This window comes from Aplidium turbinatum, chromosome 3, assembly GCF_918807975.1.
Source record: "Aplidium turbinatum chromosome 3, kaAplTurb1.1, whole genome shotgun sequence".
Lineage (NCBI taxonomy): Eukaryota > Metazoa > Chordata > Ascidiacea > Aplousobranchia > Polyclinidae > Aplidium > Aplidium turbinatum.
Window position 1 is genome coordinate 5,131,006 of NC_137474.1, and position 24,740 is coordinate 5,155,745.

The window sequence follows — 24,740 nt, forward strand, 5'->3', positions numbered from 1 at the left end:
TAATTCACACACAACAACACTTCAACAATCGAAAAACTTCACTTTGCCAATCTCGGTGACTCGGCCTGCGTCAGTGGTTCAAAGCCTCTACAAGTATGCGAAACTGTCAGGATTAAGGTTTCAAAGGGATAAAGATTCAATCCATCAATCAATTACCTTGGAAAGAATATCCGCTTGGTTTCCAAATAGTCATTCAAACCTTTCTGAATGTCTTCTAGAAGGGATTGCGACTCTTTGAGTTTGCCCAACATTCCGAATTGCCCGAGGACGACCATGGCTTTAGGATTTTCGGCGGCTTTTTGCATGATTGCTCGGTAATGTGCATCAACCTTTGACAAAACAAGATGCACAAATGGTACTTGACGCATTCAAAAAGACTTCATTGCGAGCATAATGTTAGTTTGTAACGTACAATTACAAACAACTACAAATGTTTTACGACGGTTATGTTATATATAAAGGTTAGATCATGGAGTTGTTACTCATTTCAAATCAGTCAAATAAAAATTTATTTACAGTAGCGTGGTTGAGTGGTGACAATATCTGACCGAAATTCCAAAGGATGTCATTTCTACAGTCCTTGAAACTACTAGACTGTGTTATGGTAAGACATTTGATGATAGTCTATAGTAATACTATAGCCTACCAGAAAAATGGACACCAAGACTGAAAAGTTCATTTCGCAGAAAGCTGCATCAAGTTGTTGCGCATATAGTACCTGAGTAAACTTTTTTCCTTCCTTCGGAATTTGATTTCGGATATCTTCAGATCCAAATATTGGCTCCAAGTAAAGCCAAGCTGCTTGGACAGTTAGCCAGCAATCGATCTTCTCTCTTGCACTTTGCTGTACAGAAATCATGTTTATGAACGAATATATACGTTCGCCGTTCGTTTTGACGACAAACATAGCCATTCTTATCCTGGTGGGTAGTATCTCATATATGAACATTTTATGATATTTGTGCAAAATTACGTTACTGCATCGCTGTTCACATCTGTACATGTTAGCCTACAGTATAAAAATTTGCTGTATTGTTTTTTGCTAAAGAAGCAACAGACTAACTGCATTAAAATCCAAAGCAATTTAAAATTATTTAACACTTGTTGGCACAGGTTTGCAATCTTCCGAAGTAACATATCAGAATAGGAGTGACGATCATTATGAATCACAACAGAAAGAAACTGTACAGACGCAACCATCGCATGTAGAGTAGCTTATAGCATAAAGACAGATAAAACCAAGCAACCACACGGCATTTAACATCATACAATTAGAGTGAACATAATCTATAAACTACGAACGTTTTCGGCCATACTCAAGTTAGCCCTTCTCAAGACCTCACCGTGTGGTTGCTTGGTTTTATCTGTCTATGGTTAAAGAAAATCACCTCTCTACCAAAATTGTCTTATAGCATATAGTTCAAAACATAAACATGTGACATAATTCACCAGAGTTTTTTCCCATTCATCAATTTCGTCAACAAATGGTAGAATGAATGGTGATCCCTTCATGGTATGTGTCTTCACCACATGGTCATCGAGTAGCATCTGAATGTCGTCCACTGCCGAGAGGATTTGCAGATTGCTGTCACGGTAGGTGACCAAGCTGAAGTCAACGGAATCCCAATCTTGTTTCATCTTCATCAAGGCCTGGAATGAAACGATGACCTTGTTCAAACCAGTTGTAATATTTTCCAAGTAAATGTCACAAAGAATTGTTTAAATGAAAGCGTTCAAGAATTACAATCTTGACATCATCAACAGCATTATTCCAATTAAACAATACAAGAATATAGCTTATTTTATAACATGACATATGCACTATGCAGTGCCTTTGCACTCCATTTCTTTACTTATCTGATAGTACAGTATTTTTACATATATATGATGGGAGAAAGCGGCCTATTTTTTACAACAATTTTTTTTAATATATTAGACATTATTATTTACTTGACATTACAGTTTATTGATATTAAGAAGAAATAATCTTATCAGACATTTAAAATTTATATGGTAATTATATTGGCCGTTCTTCGATCAATCGGATTAGAATTGTCTATAATGACTCATTTCTAATTCTACACAATATGCCTCGCTTTACTAGTGCACGTGAATGTCAAGTTAATGCAAATGTTATAACTTTTGATGCTCTATTGCGGAAAACAGTTTATGCCTTTGTGCAACGTTGTTACAAATCTCTCAATTCTCTTATCATAGCATTAATGTCCTCAGACGCTTTCTATAAAACGACATTTTTTCAGCACTATAATGATATGTTGCACATGTCATCCAAGTGTGTTTTTTGTGTTTTGGTTTTAGTATGGACAACCTTGTCTGATACAAATAAATAATAATAATAATGAAAAATACGAATTTTTGCATAGAAGTTTATTTTTATTGTACCGTAGCTATGTTTTGTACGTTTGCAACCATAAAACTACTGAGGTTGCTTTAGGAAGTTTGAGTCTTCTTGATGCGAAACAACGTAGAGTAGCCTATTTCTCAATACGTTTCACACCTTTTCAAGTGCATATTCTTTTCGTGCTTGATTGCTTATCTCACTTAGACCTTCCAAATGCTTTTCCAACTTCATTTGTAACATCACACTGAGAGTTGTCTGTTCTCCCGGTGTCATGTCGACATTGGCCTGAAAGTAAAAACTATCGGTTAAAAGCCTCATTATCGTATAATATACCAAATAAAATAGAAAAACGTAAAAATCATCTTTGTGTTTATCATGATAAAGGTCATGCCTATTGAAATTCAGGAAGTTATTCTTTTATAAATTGGTAATGATTCATATACACTGTATATAATGCAGCATATTTTGAACTTATTGTCAGTAGACTACTTATAGACATATGTCTTTACTAACCAATTTTTTTAAATTTGACTTTTCTTAAAAAAATTGTATTTCTTACCCTTTGTGACATTAGATCCCAATGTCTTGACTTGAGACCTGGATTGCACAACGCGGTGATAAGGGGCATGTTGATCTTAAACTTTTCAAGTTTGTTTTTGATCGTCGCTGCCGCTTTTAAAGGTCCCGGATGCTGAAATCGTTTCATCAACTTGTAGCTTGTTTTCCATAGCTCTTTGATCTGTAACATTTTGATTAATTTGATGAAAGCTGTCCAGCCTTGATGTTATGTTACACGAAAACCAATCCTAACGATATTGAGAAGAAACTAAGGAACAGGCAAGTGTTCTGTACTGTCAATTGGTTAAATGAAAATTTCAACAGAAAACTACAATTTGTTTAATGTAACCATGTGACTACATAATATTGCTTGCACCTTTTCGTCTACATCTTCTGCGTTGACTTCCAGCAGGGGTCCATTCATCCACTTGTCATACATTTTGTTAAACTCAACTACGTTTTTCCACAACCTGTCATACGGCTCTTTCTTGGCAATAATTTCTTGAATTTGATGGTAAGGACTCACATGGCCAACGTCCAGCAGAATTTCTTCTCGATTTACTTTTTGCTTCTATAATAATTAATGAAAGGTTATTTTTACACTATTATTAGGCTAAATTTTTTTGTAGCAGGTTATTAAAGATCAACAAGAAAAAAAAACGTTTCAAAATACATTTAATCCAGGCTCAATATTAGAAACTATTCAAACATGCAAAACGTTAGAAATACACTGAAATCTAAAGTTTAAACGGACTAGTACTTCTTTCAAAAACTGCAAAAAAAATTTTTGCACAGTCAGTTCATAGAGTTCCACCATGAGTGGTAACATGACACGTTATTCAAATAGAATGTAGTTAAATCAGTTTGAAACTTTTCATTAAATGCAGACTAAAGACCACCCATCGGTAGAATATGAACTAATTGTTCTGATCTATTCCAAAAAAATTCACCCGATATGAACTTAGAGGTGTTATTCATAGAGGTAGGAAATTCATTGGTAAGAGGAATGGTGGTAAGCCTATGGGACTCCTGGTGGCTAATATTTTGCATCAAAACACATGAATTGTATGAGCTAAACGTTTCCAGTACAAACACTTTCCTGAGGTTTTTGCATGGTCTATTTCTAGGCCTATTAAGACTGAGGATTCGAAACCGCTCCATATTATTACCTCTTCCATGAATCCGTGTATCTTTGCTTGTATTTCATCAAGAAGATCAACGTATCTCTGCGATTCCGTCATCCTTTCTTTCTTCTGAAATTCTTTTACTTCATTTGCAACATCCTCTAATCGTTTCTCCAGGTCACGTTGCCAGGTTTTTAACTTACTCACTTTCAAATCGTGTTCTTTCTGCAGCCGTTGTTCGCTAGAGACATATGCAGTGATTAAAACCTATTCACTCATTTCAGGATACTTAATTTATTGTGAATATAGAAGTTTTAGAATAGTGTGATATTTTTAGAAAAACCTCTTGAGTTTCCATTCCAGTAAATATGATTGATCGACAAGTTTGCCATAGGCCATTACACTTGAAATAGAAGTAATGTAGGGTAGCCTACAGCCGAGACAGATTGTGCGGTGGACTAGCAGTATATTTCGTGGATCTGCTGTGTCGTGCTTTCATAGCATTCAGCAAGTATACACAGACCATTCATGTATTCCAACATAATGCACCGCCATTAAATTAATATTGTATGAATATATATCACGACATATTTGTTTTTTTATTTTATTTTTTTATTTGCATTAGACTCAAGATGGTCCATATAACAATCAAACATTAAAAGTAGAAGCAAAGCAGATACTCAACTCCGAAGAGCTGAGTCGTATGAGTTTAACGCCGGGAGTTATTAATTACGATATGACTGACCATTACCCAGTTTTCTGTCTCATCACGAGTTGCAATTCCTCATCTAAGTATTCAACAACCTACTCACGCGACAAACGAAATTTTGAATTAGATAGTTATTGCCAAGAAATTTCTGATTGTGTGGAAAAATTGTGAAATTTTTCCATTGGAAATAAGAAAAAAATCACCTAACTCATTTGAAAATTTTTATAAAAATTTACTACTATCATTTAACCAATGATGATGGCTTCAGGACTATGTAGAACTTTTATTAGATGGTGTATTTTGTGTTCATTCAAGCAATTATACCGTAAATTTATGTTTTAGATTCTTTTGCCTCGCTTCATTGATGTTTAATTTGTTACCTTTTCTTTTGTTGAGGGTGGCTGCTCGACTAGAAGACCTTCCAGGTCACTTCGCAGCCACCCGTTGCAGTATCCACACATAATACATTCTACGTTATCGTTTGTTTTATCCGATTTTGTTGAATATGTGTGTTTATACTCGCAACAAATAAAATGTCAATCAATCAATCAATCGTAATGTACCAAATACGAAGATTGATAGTAACAGTCTGTTCGCATTTTAGTGCATAGATCCATTGATGGAAGACAAGTTACATCGGGTTATAAACTGGTATAATTTTTTACGAATGAGAGCTTGAAAGGTTGTGATATTGTTATCAACGAATGCAGAAGTGATGCTGCATCGTATATTGTAATACAGTATATTGTAATCGTATATTATTATATATTATATTGTAATACAGTTGTTGCATCATCTATTACCTGTTTCTGATGATGGGTATGATTCGGTCTGGCCATGAAAACGTGTTGTCATTCAGAAGTACATCGTCTTTTTGTAGGTGAGCATAATCCATGAGGAAAAGCAAGTTTTTAGCTGCTATGTCCAATTTTTCTTTCAGTTTTAAGAGCTCGACTGAAGCGAGATTGTCAATGTATTCTTGAAGCTCCACCAGACCGTTAGTGCTGTAAATAATGTTCTAGTCATTTTCTGAACAATGCTTGAACAAAGCTGAAAATGATTTTAGTGTATATTTGTTTGACCATATGTGGCTTGAAGTGTTTGATAAAAACTGTTTGTTCAGCTATTTATTGATACATTTCTTCACATTTATTTATTTTTAATGTGATATATGTGAATGACAGCAATGAAGTCCAGCTATAAATTTATATGCTTTGTATGATATTTTAAAACAACCAAAAAATCATTGAAATGGAAACCCCAAACAAATAAGTTCAATTGTTCAGTTGCATCCTAAATGAAGAATCTTTGTTAATCTTAAGTATTTTCCAGGGATTCATAGCATCCCTAAACTGGAACAGAAGTAGAGAGGTATTAACGTCTATTTCATCACAAATGTTACAATTTTTTTAAGTGTAAAGTAACCTTTCCACGTGAGATGTGATACGTTTCACAATTTCATCGTAAGTCGTGCAAATCGACCGATTGAACTTCCGCGAAATCTCAATCACATTGTCAATCATCATCTTTTGAAGAAATCTGCTGCGTTCCAGTAGCCACTGAAAAGTGATTTACGTTACTTCTGTAATAACTACTGTAAGGCTACCATATTCACCCATACATTACTGTCATAAAAGGCCGACTATCCAAAACAACATAAATTTGTATTTAAACAATAAATACTATTACTGTAACACCATAAAAAGTACTCAATGTCAAGAAAAAAATCCAGCAGAGCCAATCACATCAAATACACGTAGTTGATAGTCATCTAACAACCTTTGCATCCTGTTTCACCCAAATTACATATTTAGATGTAACCTCTATGTTTTAAATATAAAGAATGTTACTATGATAGATTATTGAAACATATTATAACTTATTTATGTATTTAATAGTACTATAGTAGATTATACTGTATATTAATACCATACCTATATTAATAAAGTAATATTAATTAATATATTACTTCCACGAGCTTATAATTTTGCACTTTTGTACAAAAAAATTATGCTGATAAGTAGAGAAAGTGCCGTTGACCGGAGATCCAGGCAGTGCTTTTGGACGGGGCCCGAGATGATTTAGGGGCTCGTAACCTTTTCAAGCTTGTAGAAACTGTCGCATATTCTTTGGATGTAATGCATTTTTCTTAGAGGTGTCTTGATGTGGGGCCCGAGGGTCCCATTGGTACCGGGCCCAAAGTATTTTTTAACGGCCCTGAGTACAGATGTAAAAATGGAGATGCTCACTGAAAGCAGAAATACTCATTCTTCGTTTGGTCTGCAATATGTCTTCAACTTTTTCCTCTTGTAGCCCTACTGAGTATAATTTTAACAAAGCGCAGTTACTTTGTTGAACTATAAGCAAAATATGAAACCAAGGTGTGACTGCCGATTTTGATTAGTTTCTTTTGCTTATAGCCCTAATAAAGATTACCATTAACTACATAGATCGCGTACCTCATTCAGACTTTCGCAGTCGAGAAGAAACAGATGCATGGGTACATGAACTGGGAGGCTGCTGATATGCTTAGCCATGCTTTTTAACTTATCCAATTCTTTGATATAACTTCTCAAAGGTGGTTCTCTTTTGATAAAGTGAGCAACTTTGTCGGTAGTTTTTGCGTTGAGCAAGTGATGATAAGAAGGTTCATAGATAGAGCGGTACCTAAGAAAATAAAAATGTCGTGGCTTGAGGTTTCAACAAGAAAGGATTTAATGTCGTGGCTTGAGGTTTCAACAAGAAAGGATTTAATAGAATAAAAAATCTCAATGGAAATTTTCGTTATTTCAGTCAATAGAGAGCCGATCTTATGCTTATATTCACGTCTCATTTTCTAGTGGAACAGTTGCTTGTTGCGGGAATGAGGTTATCAGTGGACACCAGGCACTCACCGAGAGGGTCCAAAGCTGTTATTCTGAACAACGGCACTGATACGTTGCTTGGCAACTATCACGAGTTCATCTTCCACTTTGACAGAAGACAAGTGTGCCACGCTGATGTCTTCGACTGCTTGAAATAAAAAGTTTTCCACTCTTGGGAGACCTTGTACACTCTGAGAAAAAACGTACTTTAGCTAGTTCTCGAAGGACAGAATGGTTTATGATAAACATTTGATGTAACATTTGAATATTGATTTTAGTCACGGTGTAAACAAATTTGTAAACTTACCAGAACCATAACATCAATTACGTCATGCAGGTGGCTTATGACGCCATCAAAACCAGGTTCAAAGGTCGTGCAATCACCATTTACGTCAGGACGCTGCAATGGAAAAACAAAGTAATAAAAAAGTTTCTACTGGTAGAAACTAACATCTTTCAGATGCCATCAACATAAATTGGCGGAAGCCGACTCGGTATCCTCAAAAGATATTTTGCTTTTTTGGTTTGGTTTTAATGTCACATTCCAGTATAGATTCTAGTACTGCGGAACGCAAAAAATACGTTGATTGATTGATCTAAAACAATAAGCACTTTTCAACCTATATCATTGCACACACACTGTTACTTATCCGTTATAATTTACCAGAATTTGTAACTTTTTGGGAACAGTTTACTCATAAGCTTATGATTAAAATATAAAATAAACCTAGCTACTAGTATACGATATGCATTATGCAATAGCTTCGAAATTGTCTATCCGAAGAGGTGCATAGTGGCGAAACGATAGTGCAGTGGGGAAGTGTCATAAAAGTGAAACTCTTACCATAAAGAGTTTCAACGGGTGTGGTCTGGACGGAAGTTGAAATCCACTGTTGTCATAGGAAACGTCTTCGTACTTGTTGCCATGCCTACGTAAATTGCAATTGTCGAATTAATTTGATCAACGAAACTCAACATCAATTTCTTGAAGTTGGAACCCCATTTATCAAAATCAACCTAGAGGTTACTGTTAACCTTGTCAGACCCTATTGGGATGTTGGTCGGATTAAGCGGGTGATTTTAATAAATGAGAAGGTTACACACTACATAGTCAAATACGTTTGGGAGGAGTGATCAGCAGTCGGTTTAAGTGAGTGGTCTTTCTGAACGTGGGCCAGTTGTGTGGGATCGACTGCATTGCATGTTGATGATTTTGCCATTTCTTCCCATATATCGAACACCATTTTAACAAACTATGTTCACCAATTAATGTGTAGCCTAGTCTATTAAGAGAATCATGGCACTTTACATGTGTGATACGCACTGCATAACACCTTTGAATTCACATTAACTTATTCTTGAGAAGTTATATTGAGAGAGGAAGAGAAGAAAGAAGATCCAATATTGAAAGAAGAAGAGGAAGAAGAAAGAAGAAGAGAAGGAAGAAGATGCGATGTACAGAATGAGATGGAGAATAAGAGTGAGGGCAATCGCTGCAAGGAGAGAATCGGCTACCCCGACTAGTGAAAAAAAAACGAATTTAGATGATGATCCACATTCACCTGTACAGCTCAAACAGATATACAACGTCGTGGATGGATTTTCTCACTAATTCTCTGATTAGATTAGACATAAGTGTTGCCAAGCAACCAAAAAAGTGATCCATGCGGTCCATACGCAGTTCCTTCAAAATAAACAATAACTGATTGAAGTTCTCATATCTTACAGTTTGCTTGATACAACTTTCATTATTTTGCACAAACTAATGCATAGTAGCTTATACGTACTGTACATATTATTTAATGCACACACTCAGGCATTTAATCGAAGTTTTCTGTGTTCTTCTTACTGTTTCACCGTTTTATCTGAACTTTTAAAACTGACGGATAACTCCAATATGCGCTAAACCCGAATATCGGTTTAGGTTACTTTTACCAAGTAAGGTTTTTGAGATATGACAAGAAAAATGTGTTACGTTTATACTTGGCGTTGCGTGTACCACCTGTTATTGACAACCAGTGTCATTTACACTACTACACAACTATGAAGGTCAGCGCCGGAGAGGCAAAAATAGCTTAAATAAGGTTTGTGGCCGCAGTTTTGCTTGAAGTTTGTGATTTGATGCTAAACATTGTCACAGAGGGTACCCAGATGATTCTTTAGCTTTTTTAAGTTGTTTCTCCTTCTTTGTTATAAGTTTGAGTCATTAAACAATTAACACCAAAATTGTAGCCAGTGGATGTATTTCTACTTTTTCTAGAAGCACAAAAATTATTGGATATACACCAGAAATGTAGGCTTCGTACGTGTAACAAATGTGCGTCAAATGTGCCACTTTTAACAAAAACAATTGTTTCTTTCCATATCTTTAAAATCTGACAAGATGCAAGAGAAATCATGTTAGCCCAGAGGAGGATCCAGCAAGTGGCATAAAGGAGGGAGGCGATTTTAACAAAATACAATGATGTGTAGGTCTACATTAATCCGACCTTGCCAATACACCGAAAAACATAGTTATATTTCTACGGTTTATCACTTCAATCGACCCCGCTCACTGGATTCCCTCTTATGTTGACCAAACGAAATCAATTTATTCAAACAAATGAACATATTACTTCATTATCATCTTTCACCACGCTTTCTATATCGTCTTTGCTTTCGCGGACAATATCTGCGCATTCTTCTATCCACTCCTCCCTGAGCCGAACGGTTGCTTTGGCACTCCCGCGTTGGACTTCTGCCAGTAGATCTTCCACTGTTAGAGGCATCAAAGAGTAAATGCGAGGAATGTCCAGCAAGCGGAATGTGGCATATCTGAAATAGAGTGCATTATATGCCAGTACAAAATGGTATACTTTGAAGCAGGAGAAAAACAAGTTGAATTCTTATAAAACCGCGGTTCATCTTTATTTCCAAGTAGCATTAAATGCATCTATTGATATTCCGCTGTGCAGCAACATCGCTGGCGTATTTGGCGTAAACATGCGAAACTTTAATCACAAGTGGGACCAGTGGGCCTGCTTTAGCCATGCTTCCCTTTGCCGTAAATCAGTAGCTACGTCATGCAAAATCTGACTAAAAGGCGTGAAAGCTATAGGCTACAAAAGAGAAAATACCACTGCAGTATAGCAAGTAAAAGCTGATAAAAAAGTATTCTGTTTTCGTGTTATGTTTGAACTTTAAGGAGTCCAGTACACTACTTTTGTTGTGTGGCCATAGCATATGAATTGTAAGTATCATAGTTTACGTGTGACATGACTTTCATTTTGTGCTTATTCGCACTCATGAATGGTCTAGTCACAGCTTTGTTCCTCCGAGCCGCATTTGCAGGTTACAAAATATACTAAAATTACTTGGTAAATTTGAACCAAAATAAATGAATATCTAAAAAAAAAACTTAATAACTAAATAGTGATTGGTTTTACTTTGTCTCCCATCTATGGAGTATCTTTGCATTAACACGGTGGTTGATGTAAAGAGTAGATTTCATTGCTCTTCTAGAGTGGTTGAGGGTTTCATACCATGGGTACCTCCATCTCCCAGCTGAGTGAGACGGCTGAAATCATAGTTAACGTCAAGAAATATAATTTATCAACAGACTTAATGAAGAAATACTGAAACTACTACGGTAACTATTGAACACAAGTCAGTAGACGAGTCCACTTTGTATAGCATAGTTAAATGTATCAATCTAATTTGTGAATCAAGCTTTCGTTTTAATAAAAACTGAAAATCTTCTCATGAGAGTTGCGCTACAAGCCAGGATTTTTCGAGAAAGTTGAAGACTGTTCCTTTTTTTGACAAAGGCCTAAAAAGTGGCCACATAGCTTTGTGCAGTGTGCCGGACATTTTTTGCTACATTCTGACCAGTAGCCTACTCTGCTATTCATTGCTTTAAAGGCATACTAAATGAAAATTTCAAACCGGAATTAAGCATTAAAATGAGTAAACTGAACATTCAAGAATACATTTCAAAAACAATTACCCAAAAAAAATTGTTTTCAATGGCGCTGGCAAGGCCCAAAGTCCAATGTTTCATTTATTTTCATTTTTTTCAAAATGACCAAAACGTGCAAACACTGCTCGAGAATACGTAATAAAAGACAGCAATAACAAAAGCCACGTTACCACATCTGATGTTTTGAGCAAACTGTCTGCTGTTTTGATGTTGAAATGCGCTGTTTTGATGTACATACATACATAGCCTACAGTCAAATCGCCCGCAGTAATAATTATGACGTGATCGGTTGATTGCTAGTCTTTTGTTACGTAGACTGTACAGTAAGCAGGGGCGCCGGAACGATTTTTGACTGGGGGGCAGGATTATGAAAAAAAGGCACTTTTTTAAGTTTTAAGGTAGGCTAAGTCATAGCGATAATGCTGGGCAGTTAGTTAATCGTTTTTCCCCAATTAGCCATATAAATTGAAATGCGAGACAGATGAAGATAAATGAATGAAACATATTGACATAGCTTGAACAAGTAGAAACGAAAGATAAATTTCACGTTCACAGCGTCACAATCTGCTGCAAAGTATAAAATGTGTCTAGGGATAATTTGTATACAGTATATAGACAAATATCAAACCAATCCAAAGTGCAGCTTACGGGCGTCGGTGGCTCGGATGAGCTCATTTGCAACAGCTTCTAAGTAAATGGTGTCCATCACCTGTTTGTGAATAGTCGCAAACATTCAGTTATTTAAATTGTTGTCTGTCATTGTGGTACGAATGCACATTTTTACTCGCCTTATGGTGCTAAAACTGCGTTCAGCATTCACCTTTCCTAATTTGACCCTATACCATAACGGCTTACTTACACTTTTCCTTCTAAAAAATTTTAACTTCTATAAGGTTCTCACACTCTTTGCTATGCCAAGACGTTTCTAAGCTACCATTCCTTAACTTTCCTACAATTCTGTATCCCTCATATCTTTTTTCTAACTAAAACCAAGACCACGAGGAACATTTTCTTTTCTCATAAGTCAGCCATCAACAATATCCCGACCATCCGGCCCAAACTTTGGTCCTATGCAATGCAAAACGGTCCTTATAGTGGTGCCTCGAATCATTGGCGTTTGATTTTTACAGCTGGTTGTAACATCAAACATAGTTGTGACAAAACCGTCATTGAAGAAGCATAGGAGTGTAGAATTTCAATAAATTATGTTTGTGACCTACACAATAGCTCATTCTCGAGTAGCCTACCGTCATGATACAAGAACTACATACCGGTATACAAATAAGAATGGCACGAAAGGGCATCATGTAATCTACTGTGATATAGAATTTTGTGTGTGAATATAAGTGGGGTAATATATATTAATTATTTTTGAGGCAACAATGAAAGATTGTAATTGGGCTAAAAGCGAATAGCAGAAATTGTTATATTGAAAAATATGTGCAGTAGCTCACATACCATTGCCCCCCCATCAAGAGAAAATTTGAGGGCAGGGGGGGCGATCGCCCCCTCTGCCCCCCCGCTTCCGGCGCCCCTGACACTGTACAGTCGCACGCTTCGTTGCTCAGGCCCAATCTCATTTTGAAAGCTCTGACAAAAGCACGCGCACAACGATGGTCAGACCGCAATGGGGCAAAATTTTATTGAAAATCGTTTTATGGTAGCATGTTAAACACAAAGAACGTGGAAAATCGCCAAGTCAGGTTTTTCCTTTAGTACCCTTTTAAGACAGTCACTTGCTTTTAAATGGTTAGACGTGTTGCAACAGATATCCTCTATTTTTGTTTTGTTTTCATTACTCAATCAATCGTAAAGATGTGGGGATTTGTTGAAGTCATTAAGGAATCGAACGAATGAAAGTGCACCACTGATGAGTCCAATGAAAGTGCACCACTGATGAGTCCAAACGAAGGTGAAACTCGAGTATGGTGATGTCCATTTTCGTTCAATCGTGGTTTTAATGTTAATCAATTGTCTTTGCAACAGTAAAAACTGCCAATATATAAATAAATACTTTAATAGATTTGGCCCGAGTATTAAACGAATTCATTTCTACCTTGTTTGGAACGCGTATTCCTAATCTTGTTTGTTCTTGAGAATCGAGAAGAATATAGTCCAAGACGGATTTCTTCAGACTTTCAGCAAACAGAAACTCCACTTCCTGTGACGCAAAGTTATTAAACGGTTAAGGTGCATTTGATTTTATTTGAAACACAATTCTTTAAGTGAGTGTCGCACTGCAGCTGTGTATTGTAATATGTAGTCCATGCTAGGTGATTTGTGCAAAAAAAAGGATAACTTACCTGAATCAATTTCTCTGAAATGAGAAACGGATCTCTTCGTAGATCTGAGGAAAGCAATTGCATCGCGCTTTCAATCCATTCTTTTGGCAATGGGGATATCATTGAACCATCGATTGCAGTGTGCATGATAGAATAAAATCTATAAGACAAACAAGAAACAATTGATGATAATTTTCTTGCTACAATTAATTTTTGCTAAAAATTAAGCTAAAAAATCTTTTTTTGTCATTGTTCGAAAAATATTATTATACATCACGGTAATTGTTTTGTACAGCTTTTACGTGTTGAACACCATCAATCCAAAAGTATGATAGATGAAGCCTATGCAACGAAATGGACCTGTGAATTTTATTTTCTTATAACTAAATTCAATATTATTCAATTTTTACGTTAGCACATCTAGGGGCGGATTCAGAAAGTAGCCTTAAAGAGGGGTGGCGACTTCAAAACACAATGATGTGCTGAGTAGGTCTGCATTAATCTTACTTTGCAAACACACCGCAGATAAAGTTATACATTGCCCAAATGGCCCCCCTTCTCCTGGATCCGCCACTGAGCACATCTTAAGTACGATGTGAAAGTGGTTGGTTGGTTTTTGAATCTTTATCTTCCGACTGACAAAGCCTTGATAGTCTGGGAGCCTACGACAGAAGATTTCACCCCATAAGGTACAAAAGGTTTGACCCCTTGAAGTTACTGGGGTCAACCATGTCACTCACAAAAAGTATGGAAGATTGACCGCACCGGGTGGATCTGGACCCTAGAGCCCCCTAAAAAGCCCAAAAAGGGGGTTAATTTCACCCCATAAAGTACATGGACCAAACTTGGTGAAAACGAAGTTCTATGTCAGGACATCACAAAAATATCAAATCTAACAATATTTTCGAGTGGAAAGGTGATGTAAGACTCCCCCCAAAGTGACCCCCCAGGGGGTTAATTTCACCCCATAAGGTACATGGACCAAAGTTGGTCAAAACGAAGTCTTATGTCAGGACATCACAAAAATATCAAATCTAACAATATTTTCGGGTGGAAAGGTGATGTAAGATGCCTTCAAAGTGACTTCCCTTAATGTGACCCCCTCGGAAGGTTTATTCCACCCCATAAGGTACATGGACCAAACTTGGTCAAAATGAAGTCTTATGTCAGGACATCACAAAAATATCAAATCTAACAATATTTTCGGGTGGAAAGGTGATGTAAGATGCCTTCAAAGTGACTTCCCTTAATGTGACCCCCTCGGAAGGTTTATTCCACCCCATAAGGTACATGGACCAAACTTGGTCAAAATGAAGTCTTATGTCAGGACATCACAAAAATATCAAATCTAACAATATTTTCGGGTGGAAAGGTGGTGTAAGATGACTTCAAAGTGACTTTCCTTAATGTGACCCCCTCGGAAGGTGTATTTCACCCCATAAAGTACATGGACCAAACTTGGTCAAAACGAAGTCTTATGTCAGGACATCACAAAAATATCAAATCTAACAATATTTTCGGGTGGAAAGGTGATGTAAGATGTCATCAAAGTGACCCCCAGAGGGTTTATTTCACCATAGAGTACATGGACCAAACGTGGTCAAAACGAAGTCTTCTAGGGCACCACAAAATATCAAATCTAACAATACTCTCAGTTGGAAAGGTGATTAAAGACCTACCCAAAAGTGAATCTCCTCCTATAGTTTAATTTACTTCATCCCTTTCTCGAACCAACCTTGGTGTAACGAAAGTGCTATGCCAGGACAGTACGAATGGATTAAATTTAAAAATATTTTTATATAGGTTTTGATGAAATACATTCACAAGCTGTCCCATGATGCATGAAATGGAACTATAGCCTACTTTACAAAAAGTTTTTGTATAAATCATATTAAGTCAATCGAAAAAAGGCAACAGGACATGACAATACATGGCTTTGTAACACCAAAAACAGAAAGTACACAAGAAGCATATAGGCTACAGTAGCCAGAAAATTGATCCAAGATCTTGATACCACCACTAAATGTGGACTTAATCGAACAGCTGACTATCCAAATCAAAACGTTTCGAAATGAATCATTTGGAACGTTAATTTAGGCAGTAATGAACATTTTCCAGCTGCTACAATAAATAACCTAATAAACCCAATGCAGTAAATTTTTATTTAATGCCATTTGCTTCATGTCTCCAATCAGTTATCGTAACTGTTCATTCATAAACAGAGATTGTTCGTGTAAATGTAAACGGTCGTTTCTTTATTCTTCATTGTCACTGCTGTCGCTTTCACTTTCTTCATCTTATTCTTCAGATTCATACAATTCTCCTGTTATATACAGAGATAAAGCAAGCTGTCTGCGATGTACCAGCCCCAAGCAATGTGGTTATCCGCACGTCTGACACTGACTGTCTTGTAATTGGCTTAGGTTGCTATGGAACTTTTGATCCTTCATTAAAGATATGGATAGAAGCTGGCTTGCAAAGCAATAACACGCAGCGGTACATCAACATCAACCAGCTGCATAGGCCTACCGCACTTGGAGTGACGATTTGCAAGTGTTTACCTGCATATCATGCCTTTACAGATTCTGATTACACCTCGTCATTTAGCAGGAAAGGGAAAGTGCGGCCGCTGAAATTACTCCAAGGAAACCACGAAGCGCAGGCAGCTTTTAGCCAACTCGGACACGACAAAGAAATTAGTGAAGACACTATCATCGCCATAGAGAACTTTGTGTGTAACATGTACAAAAACAAGAAAATTAATTATGTCAACGAAGTCCGTTTACAAATGTTTTTAGACGGCTACAAACCCAAAAAAGAAAATGAAAGGATATCATGCATACCAGAAGCTACTGTAGATAGTAGTACTCTACCACTTTGTTTACGAGTACTTCTCCAGAAGACAAGGCGCACACATCTCATCACAAGATGGTGGTTATCTTCAACTAGAAGTGAACAAGCAGCAACGTTGCTGCTAGAGTATGGCTGGAAAGAAGAAGGAGGTTCTTATAAAGTGGTGTGGTTTGAAGGTAAAGGTATAAAGCATCTTTAGATGTCTCTGCGTGGAATCTGATCTCATCCAGGAAAGTCAAGAAGAAGGTAAACAGCATTGGATGTCGCTTGGGTTACCCTTTATAAATATAAAACTTTCTCCTGGTCTATCAGTCGTTTACTTTCTTACTGTAAACATTAGCCAATAACTGGCTGTAAAGTTTCGTTTTAGGAACCTATAACCAATAGTTTCTGCAATCTTGAGAAAAATGCCTGGGTGCACTAAATAACAAATAAATGTTGAACTTTTTCCAGTTAATAGTAAGTTGCAATGTTGCATTATTCGAAGAAAAATAGACGTCTGTAAAAGATAATAAAATTACTATTGTATGTTACGCATATCTGTAGTGCATAATAGCAATTGTTTCGTACAGTCTTTATTTCTCTGTATATAACAGGAGAATTGTATGAATCTGAAGAATAAGACGAAGAAAGTAAAAGCGACACCAGTGATTGATTGATTGATTGAATCTTTATCCTCGGACTGGGAAAGCTTCTTGCAGAGCTTAATCCTGGCAGTTTCGCATACTTGTAGAGGCTTTGAATCACTGGCGCAGGCCCGGTCACCGAGATTGACAGAGTGAAGTTTCCGATTGTTGAAGGCTTGTTGTCGGGGAATTATTCCATCCATTAGATGCCGCTGAATGGAGAGCAGACCTTAACGTGCGTTGCTCAAGCGCACACCCCGAGAGTCGAACCAGCGCCGCTATTGATCTTGAAGCTTCTTCGTTTCAGAAGTGACGCGCTAACCAATTGAGTTACCGTTTACATTTACACAAACAATCTCTGTTTATGAATGAACAGTTACAATAACTGATTGGAGACATGAAGCAAATGGCATTAAACAAAAATTTACTACATTGGGTTTATTGGGTTATTTATTGTAGCAGCTGGAAAATGTTCATTACTGCCTAAATTAACGTTCCAAATGATTCATTTCGAAACGTTTTGATTTGGATAGTCAGTTGTTCGATTAAGTCCACATTTAGTGGTGGTATCAAGATCTTGGATCAATTTTCTGGCTACTGTAGCCTATATGCTTCTTACGTACTTTCTGTTTTTGGTGTTACAAAGCCATGTATTGTCATGTCCTGTTGCCTTTTTTCGATTGACTTAATATGATTTATACAAAAACTTTTTGTAAAGTAGGCTATAGTTCCATTTCATGCATCATGGGACAGCTTGTGAATGTATTTCATCAAAACCTATATAAAAATATTTTTAAATTTAATCCATTCGTACTATCCTGGCATAGCACTTTCGTTACACCAAGGTTGGTTCGAGAAAGGGATGAAGTAAATTAAACTATAGGAGGAGATTCACTTTTGGGTAGGTCTTTTATCACCTTTCCAACTGAGAGTATTGTTAGATTTGATATTTTGTGGTGCCCTAGAAGACTTCGTTTTGACCACGTTTGGTCCATGTACTCTATGGTGAAATAAACCCTCTGGGGGTCACTTTGATGACATCTTACATCACCTTTCCACCCGAAAATATTGTTAGATTTGATATTTTTGTGATGTCCTGACATAAGACTTCGTTTTGACCAAGTTTGGTCCATGTACTTTATGGGGTGAAATACACCTTCCGAGGGGGTCACATTAAGGAAAGTCACTTTGAAGTCATCTTACACCACCTTTCCACCCGAAAATATTGTTAGATTTGATATTTTTGTGATGTCCTGACATAAGACTTCATTTTGACCAAGTTTGGTCCATGTACCTTATGGGGTGGAATAAACCTTCCGAGGGGGTCACATTAAGGGAAGTCACTTTGAAGGCATCTTACATCACCTTTCCACCCGAAAATATTGTTAGATTTGATATTTTTGTGATGTCCTGACATAAGACTTCATTTTGACCAAGTTTGGTCCATGTACCTTATGGGGTGGAATAAACCTTCCGAGGGGGTCACATTAAGGGAAGTCACTTTGAAGGCATCTTACATCACCTTTCCACCCGAAAATATTGTTAGATTTGATATTTTTGTGATGTCCTGACATAAGACTTCGTTTTGACCAACTTTGGTCCATGTACCTTATGGGGTGAAATTAACCCCCTGGGGGGTCACTTTGGGGGGAGTCTTACATCACCTTTCCACTCGAAAATATTGTTAGATTTGATATTTTTGTGATGTCCTGACATAGAACTTCGTTTTCACCAAGTTTGGTCCATGTACCTTATGGGGTGAAATTAACCCCCTTTTTGGGCTTTTTAGGGGGCTCTAGGGTCCAGATCCACCCGGTGCGGTCAATCTTCCATACTTTTTGTGAGTGACATGGTTGACCCCAGTAACTTCAAGGGGTCAAACCTTTTGTACCTTATGGGGTGAAATCTTCTGTCGTAGGCTCTCGGTCTATGACAGGTCATTCCTGGTAGTTTCGCATACTTGTATAGGCTCTTGACGCAGGGCCGGTTACCGAGATTGGCAGAGTGAAGTTTTCCGATTGTTGAAGTGTTGTTGCCGGGGAATTATTCCATTCACTAGGTGCCGCTGAATGGAGAGCAGTCCTGAAATGCATTGCTCAAGCGCACACCCTCGAGAGCCGAACCAGCGCCGCGTGATTTTGAACCGGGCGCGTAACCACTGAGCTAACGGGGCGGACAATAGTGAGTGATTTTAAGCTTTCTGCTAACCATTTAGTGCAATAAAAATCAAGTTAAGGCAGTTAGTTATTTACTTGGGAAGGGAATCTGGTTCTGGAGTTGCCGGTCTTGATAATCCGTGAGTGGAAAAAGTGTAGGGTGGAAAATCTGTTTCTAAAACAGCTAAGGATGCCTCGTCGTGAACTCTGTGAAGCAAAACGTCTTCAGGATAATGTTTGACCAAAGTGTTTGAAATCAATATCTACGTTAGGTTAATTTATTGTTTAAAACATATTATTCAATCCCATTAATTTGTTGTCAATTTTCTGTCTGTATTATTCAAAAATTAATTCTCTTCCAAAACCTATCCCTATTTATATATTTCGTCAACACCATTTGTTGTAATTAAAAAATAAACTTTTATTTCAATGAACTGGTAATAGTTAATAGTTGTTAGTTTAATGTCGTAGGGTAGGATTGAATTCTAACTTTTTGTCAAGCAATATTTATGTCAGTAGAATCACGCTTTGTTGACTGCTAGTGAAAGGCCGCAATGGCGTAGTTAATAGTTGAGCACTGTCCATAGGTTATTTTACGATTCTATTTCTTTCTTTTTATACCACAGAAGCTTTTATCTTTTTTCTTTGGTGCTACCGGGGTAAGCCTAAATAAGGACAGTACATTACGGGACCCGCAACTCCGCTGTTCCGGCAACATTAGAACAACAAAAAGGTCAGTTGCCAATTTGACAATTTTTACTCGTCGCTACTGGCCTGCTGTCAACTAAAAACCTTAAATCACTTCAACACCAACTTTATGCCTCTTATATAACCCACAAAAAGTGCATTATTTTTGTAAAGCAGAAAAAAATGCAACCATAGTCTAGTGTTGGGGATAAGCCAAAAGCGGATGTAGTTTTGCATCCCCATGATCTACAATCCTTAGCCTAAATGGCACACAGCACAGAATATACCAACAAAAATACCAATCAATTGAACAAATCTGATAAAACCAAACTTTCTGTCATTTTATGTTAATGTCCAGTTTTAATTCATGCCAAAGAAAATCACAATCATCTTTCAATTCTTATCTGAAACATTCTTAAAAAAAAAAACTTAACACTAAATTTAAGCCGCAGCAAAGTTTTTCACCTAAAAATTATTTTCAAAACTTGTTTTCAATTTAAACTCGTGAACAAGCACAATGTTTGTGTTACATGCATTTTGAATGCTACTTAAATACGCTCTATGCAACCGTCTTTATAATTTTGGACTGCTTTGCCAATATAAATGAAAAGAATAGAATTTCAACGCACAAGCAAAACTTATGCTTCAGGAAACATTTTAAAAACTAAATTGTTTAGTGAAACTCAAGTTTTCCATCTCACAATTAAATTTTAGCATTTCAGAAAAAAATAGTTGAATTGTTGAAGAGTTTACTTAGTCATGAACTTTATAATCTCAAAAACTTTTCAAAACCCGTGTCAAGATAGTTTCACCTTGCTCCTTCAAATTCACTATCGGCTGCATCTTCTTCCTCTTCTTCTGATCCTGAAGATTGTGTGTAGTGGTTGGAGGAGCTATCCAAAGTTGATTCCCGACTTGCTGTACCGACTCCGCTTGTTTCAGAGATCAACTCAACATGTTTTTGAGATTCCATTTTGAAGAAATCTGACGTAAGCAAATGTCGTGTTTCGTAAAATTTACTCAATGATATTTCATTAGAAATAACATCATCATTGAGTTTCTAGATTCTGAGCAAACAATAAGTAACGGGCTATACAGCAAAATCCGTCATTTTGTAAAAATAACGGATTTTGCTTTCTGGGAAGGGAATACTTTATTTGTGGATAAATAGGATTAAAATAAGTTAGTAAGCTTGTTTTGGTTGAGAATTAAAAGAAATCATTGACTAACAGATGGAATAAGATATTTTTCAAATATGCAAGACACAAACAAAGATATGATTGCAATGCAATGGATACGGTACATCAAGAGAAGTTAAAACCTTTCTTGAAAGACATTTACCCTTCAAAGACGATTGTAGAAAAGATAATTTTCTGCGTTATATGCCGTAAAAAATGATCTTCCATAACGTAACTTAAACTGTAGACTTATAATTTATATACTGTACTAAACTCTACTGATTGCGACAACCTCTTTTACCACTTTTTACATCATCAGATTCCATTTCTTGATATTGAGATTCGCCTTCAAAAAGGTTTTGTTGGCCTTCATCATCATCATACTCTTTGGGGTCTTGCTTATCATAAGAAAAGACGGGATGCACAGTTCGTGGCTCCACGTCTTTTGCATTGTTGAATTTACTATTTTGATTCGGGAACGGGGAAGCAGGTGATGACTTGAGACTCTGCTGACTTGACATCTGTAAGCCACAACTATTTTCATCAAAACTTATTCAGTTTATTAAATTCCATTACATTTTTTTTTATATTCTGTTCAACAGTGACATATTTATAGATAGGTACTCGAAGGACAATCCCTAATCAAAGAGCCCCTAGTTACCATGCTTTTGTTTTAAATGTTTAACTTAAAACGTAAGAAAATGAGACAAGAGTTTCCATGTTTATATTTCCAGGAGGGTTGCCATTCCTTCTTTTCAAATTATGTTGCTGCTTTAATTTTGACAGCCACCATACTGTACTAATGCTTCGTTTATTTATTTTGTTTAATTGTATCAAAAATTATGCTTGGTCTGGAATTTAGATCAACTATTAACCATGAAGACAAGAAATAGAGTATTTGTACCAACTATCAAAAAACACGATTCAATTTATTGATTTAAAAAGAGGCGGTAGTAAAAAATTATTGATCTCTTGTATTTTTTATCATTATTTACAATTAAGAAATAACAATTACAAGAGAAACCAGGCAATTTATATAAATTAGTCAATCTTTGAGGTCGGTATTGTACAATTTTTTTTAATAAGTTACAGAAAAAAAGTATCTAGTTAAGTTCCGTTTGTACAATACATCAACGTTTGTGCGTTTTTTTTAACTTTCAACAGCTGCATGCTTTAAATCTATTTAAATTTTTCGTCAGGATCTTCTTTCATATATTTTGCATCTACTCCTCACCATTTTATGTTTGTTTATTGAAGAGATGGATTCTTTCGTGGTTGATGATGTGAACAATGATGAACGACTTTCATTTGTGAAAACGTAAAACGCTTCTGGAGTTCTTTCATGACTTTTATACCTTGCTCTTCTATTCTTTTCGAAATCAAAATGTGGCATTCTGTTTTCCTCTGCAGAATGTCCTGATTAAAAGCAAATGTTGTTACTTGTAAATTTATCACCTGGAGCTATAACCTCGAGTTAGCTAATGTAGAATTGCGAATTTTGTACATAGTTCACATATCAAGACTGAATACTGAAAAGTTTGGATGTTTATCAAGATTATTATCATTTCAGCAATGATTATTTTTATATCGTTTTGAAACAGTTGACATAAGAGCGAGCCTTTCTAAGCACGTTGTTCCCATGCTTTGCTAAAAAAATATATCTAAAATAATATTACACTAACTCAATCATTGGAAAATGCCCGACAATTTTGGGTAGCCTACTTTTCTATCTTTTTATTTGTATCGGATAAAATTGTTCATATTAAAAAAAACACAAACCAGTAGTTGCAGACGACAAAATGAAAAATAGCTCAATGGCTGTGCGGGCAACTTAAGCTTGAGCCAACGTGGAATGGCACGATACGACAAAAGAAAAAGGTTGACATATCTGTGCGGTATACCAAGCTGTAAAACTGGCTAGAGAACATTAACATCGCTACACCTCATATACGACTGGACGACTTTACAGTTTTAATGATAAACGTTGTTGCATTAATGCAATGCAATCAAAATCGTAAGAACGATAGCTTACCACCACCGATTCTGTGAAAACTTTTCAGACTTTGAGATCTTTGGTGCAAGTTGTTGAAAGTCAGATCGAAATTGTTTGAATCAACAGAGCCATGGGTTGCTTCATGACTCGCATCTTTCTGGAGGATGAAACTTCGCATCCGTTTCCGCCTCATCTCCGAACTTCTTGTGGGAGTAGCGGATATGCTACAAGCAAAAAAATCATTTAAAAAAGTTTGATTGAGAAAACCGAAAAACAACTGCCCCAGTATTGATAGGAAAACAACGTTCTCCAACGTGGCTTAAAGTAAGATGATATTGTTGCCTTCAAGTAACTTACTTATAGTTAAAAAACAGTCACATCTTATGAGAACAAGGTTCCTGCATTTACTGTTATTCCGCGTTTTATTGTCGCTACAATATTCAACTACATCAACAAACAACACAGACACTCGTCTAATTTCCGCATGGCAACACTGGGATTTTGTTTCAGTTTAAGTGAACTCATCAGTCGAAACAAGAGTTTTCAGAATAAAATCAGTTCATTTTCTCAATCCTATCAGCAACCTGGAACATTATTTGGTCATATCGCGATTATTTCAGTCGCAAGCTACCGCTGAATAGAAAGTTGTTCATGAAGTGCATTACTGGACTGCACACATCAGCGAGTAGAACCATCGTCGCTAGAACATTGTCTTTAGATGTTTTCACCCACCGAGTATATAATGGGGACTAGCGTCTTTTACTGCTTGCAGACCACATCATCAACGATTGCATCGTCTTCAACCCACCCAACCAAGCAAAAGGTCTGCATGCTTTGGATGGTGAGATCAAAAACTGTCTGCTCGTTAGTAGCCTTCCATTATAGCCGGGAACATTGTGAATCTGTGGTGGAAAAAGGATAGACCCTCGGCCCCAGAAGCTCAAACGAAAAAAAGCTCATTAAACTTTTGGAGCAAACCGGTTTGTTTTCAAAGTTTTTAGACAATTTTCAGCTATCAAAACTTACACTTTCGCTGAAAACGCTCGATCATAACCGGCTTTCAATGCATTGGCGGAGGTTTGAGAACGATTTATTCGCGGAGACCCGGACGATGACCGGGTGGGGAAGCGATTGTTGGAGGAATGATGATTTCGTTGCAGTTCTTTGTTAAGCCAAGATTGGTTGTCTGAGCGTTGAGTTGTTGGGGCTAAACAAAAAGAAAAGTTTATAACAGGGAGTAGCAGCAGTTGTAAGTCAATTAGCCACAGAAAATAACACTTTCAAATTGTTTTTTTAATATTTTTGTGACGGAGTATTAAATTTCTTATTCTTATGTCTCATGCAAATCTTCCATTCTCAGAGACGTGTTCGCAGCTGTTGCGCGGCATCA

The 24,740-nt window shown here is 36.7% G+C and overlaps 1 protein-coding gene across 1 annotated transcript in view; it reads right to left on the reverse strand.

Annotated features, from left to right (window-relative positions):
* The window catches only part of LOC145766099 (dynein axonemal heavy chain 3-like), a 135,389-nt gene that overhangs the window by 105,892 nt on the left and 4,757 nt on the right, over positions 1 to 24,740 (reverse strand). The window contains exons 4-27 of the mRNA XM_082577758.1: positions 24,377 to 24,557; positions 23,390 to 23,574; positions 22,592 to 22,773; positions 21,659 to 21,878; positions 20,992 to 21,163; positions 19,589 to 19,699; positions 13,879 to 14,017; positions 13,632 to 13,736; positions 11,043 to 11,173; positions 10,233 to 10,431; positions 9,180 to 9,301; positions 8,462 to 8,546; positions 7,925 to 8,017; positions 7,648 to 7,808; positions 7,213 to 7,420; positions 6,179 to 6,312; positions 5,557 to 5,757; positions 4,090 to 4,285; positions 3,297 to 3,491; positions 2,922 to 3,101; positions 2,519 to 2,647; positions 1,450 to 1,650; positions 719 to 844; positions 157 to 329 (exon numbers count right to left, since the gene is read on the reverse strand). Coding sequence (XP_082433884.1) covers positions 157 to 329; positions 719 to 844; positions 1,450 to 1,650; positions 2,519 to 2,647; positions 2,922 to 3,101; positions 3,297 to 3,491; positions 4,090 to 4,285; positions 5,557 to 5,757; positions 6,179 to 6,312; positions 7,213 to 7,420; positions 7,648 to 7,808; positions 7,925 to 8,017; positions 8,462 to 8,546; positions 9,180 to 9,301; positions 10,233 to 10,431; positions 11,043 to 11,173; positions 13,632 to 13,736; positions 13,879 to 14,017; positions 19,589 to 19,699; positions 20,992 to 21,163; positions 21,659 to 21,878; positions 22,592 to 22,773; positions 23,390 to 23,574; positions 24,377 to 24,557 — 3,829 coding nt within the window. The remainder of the gene's footprint in view (positions 1 to 156; positions 330 to 718; positions 845 to 1,449; positions 1,651 to 2,518; positions 2,648 to 2,921; positions 3,102 to 3,296; positions 3,492 to 4,089; positions 4,286 to 5,556; positions 5,758 to 6,178; positions 6,313 to 7,212; positions 7,421 to 7,647; positions 7,809 to 7,924; positions 8,018 to 8,461; positions 8,547 to 9,179; positions 9,302 to 10,232; positions 10,432 to 11,042; positions 11,174 to 13,631; positions 13,737 to 13,878; positions 14,018 to 19,588; positions 19,700 to 20,991; positions 21,164 to 21,658; positions 21,879 to 22,591; positions 22,774 to 23,389; positions 23,575 to 24,376; positions 24,558 to 24,740) is intronic.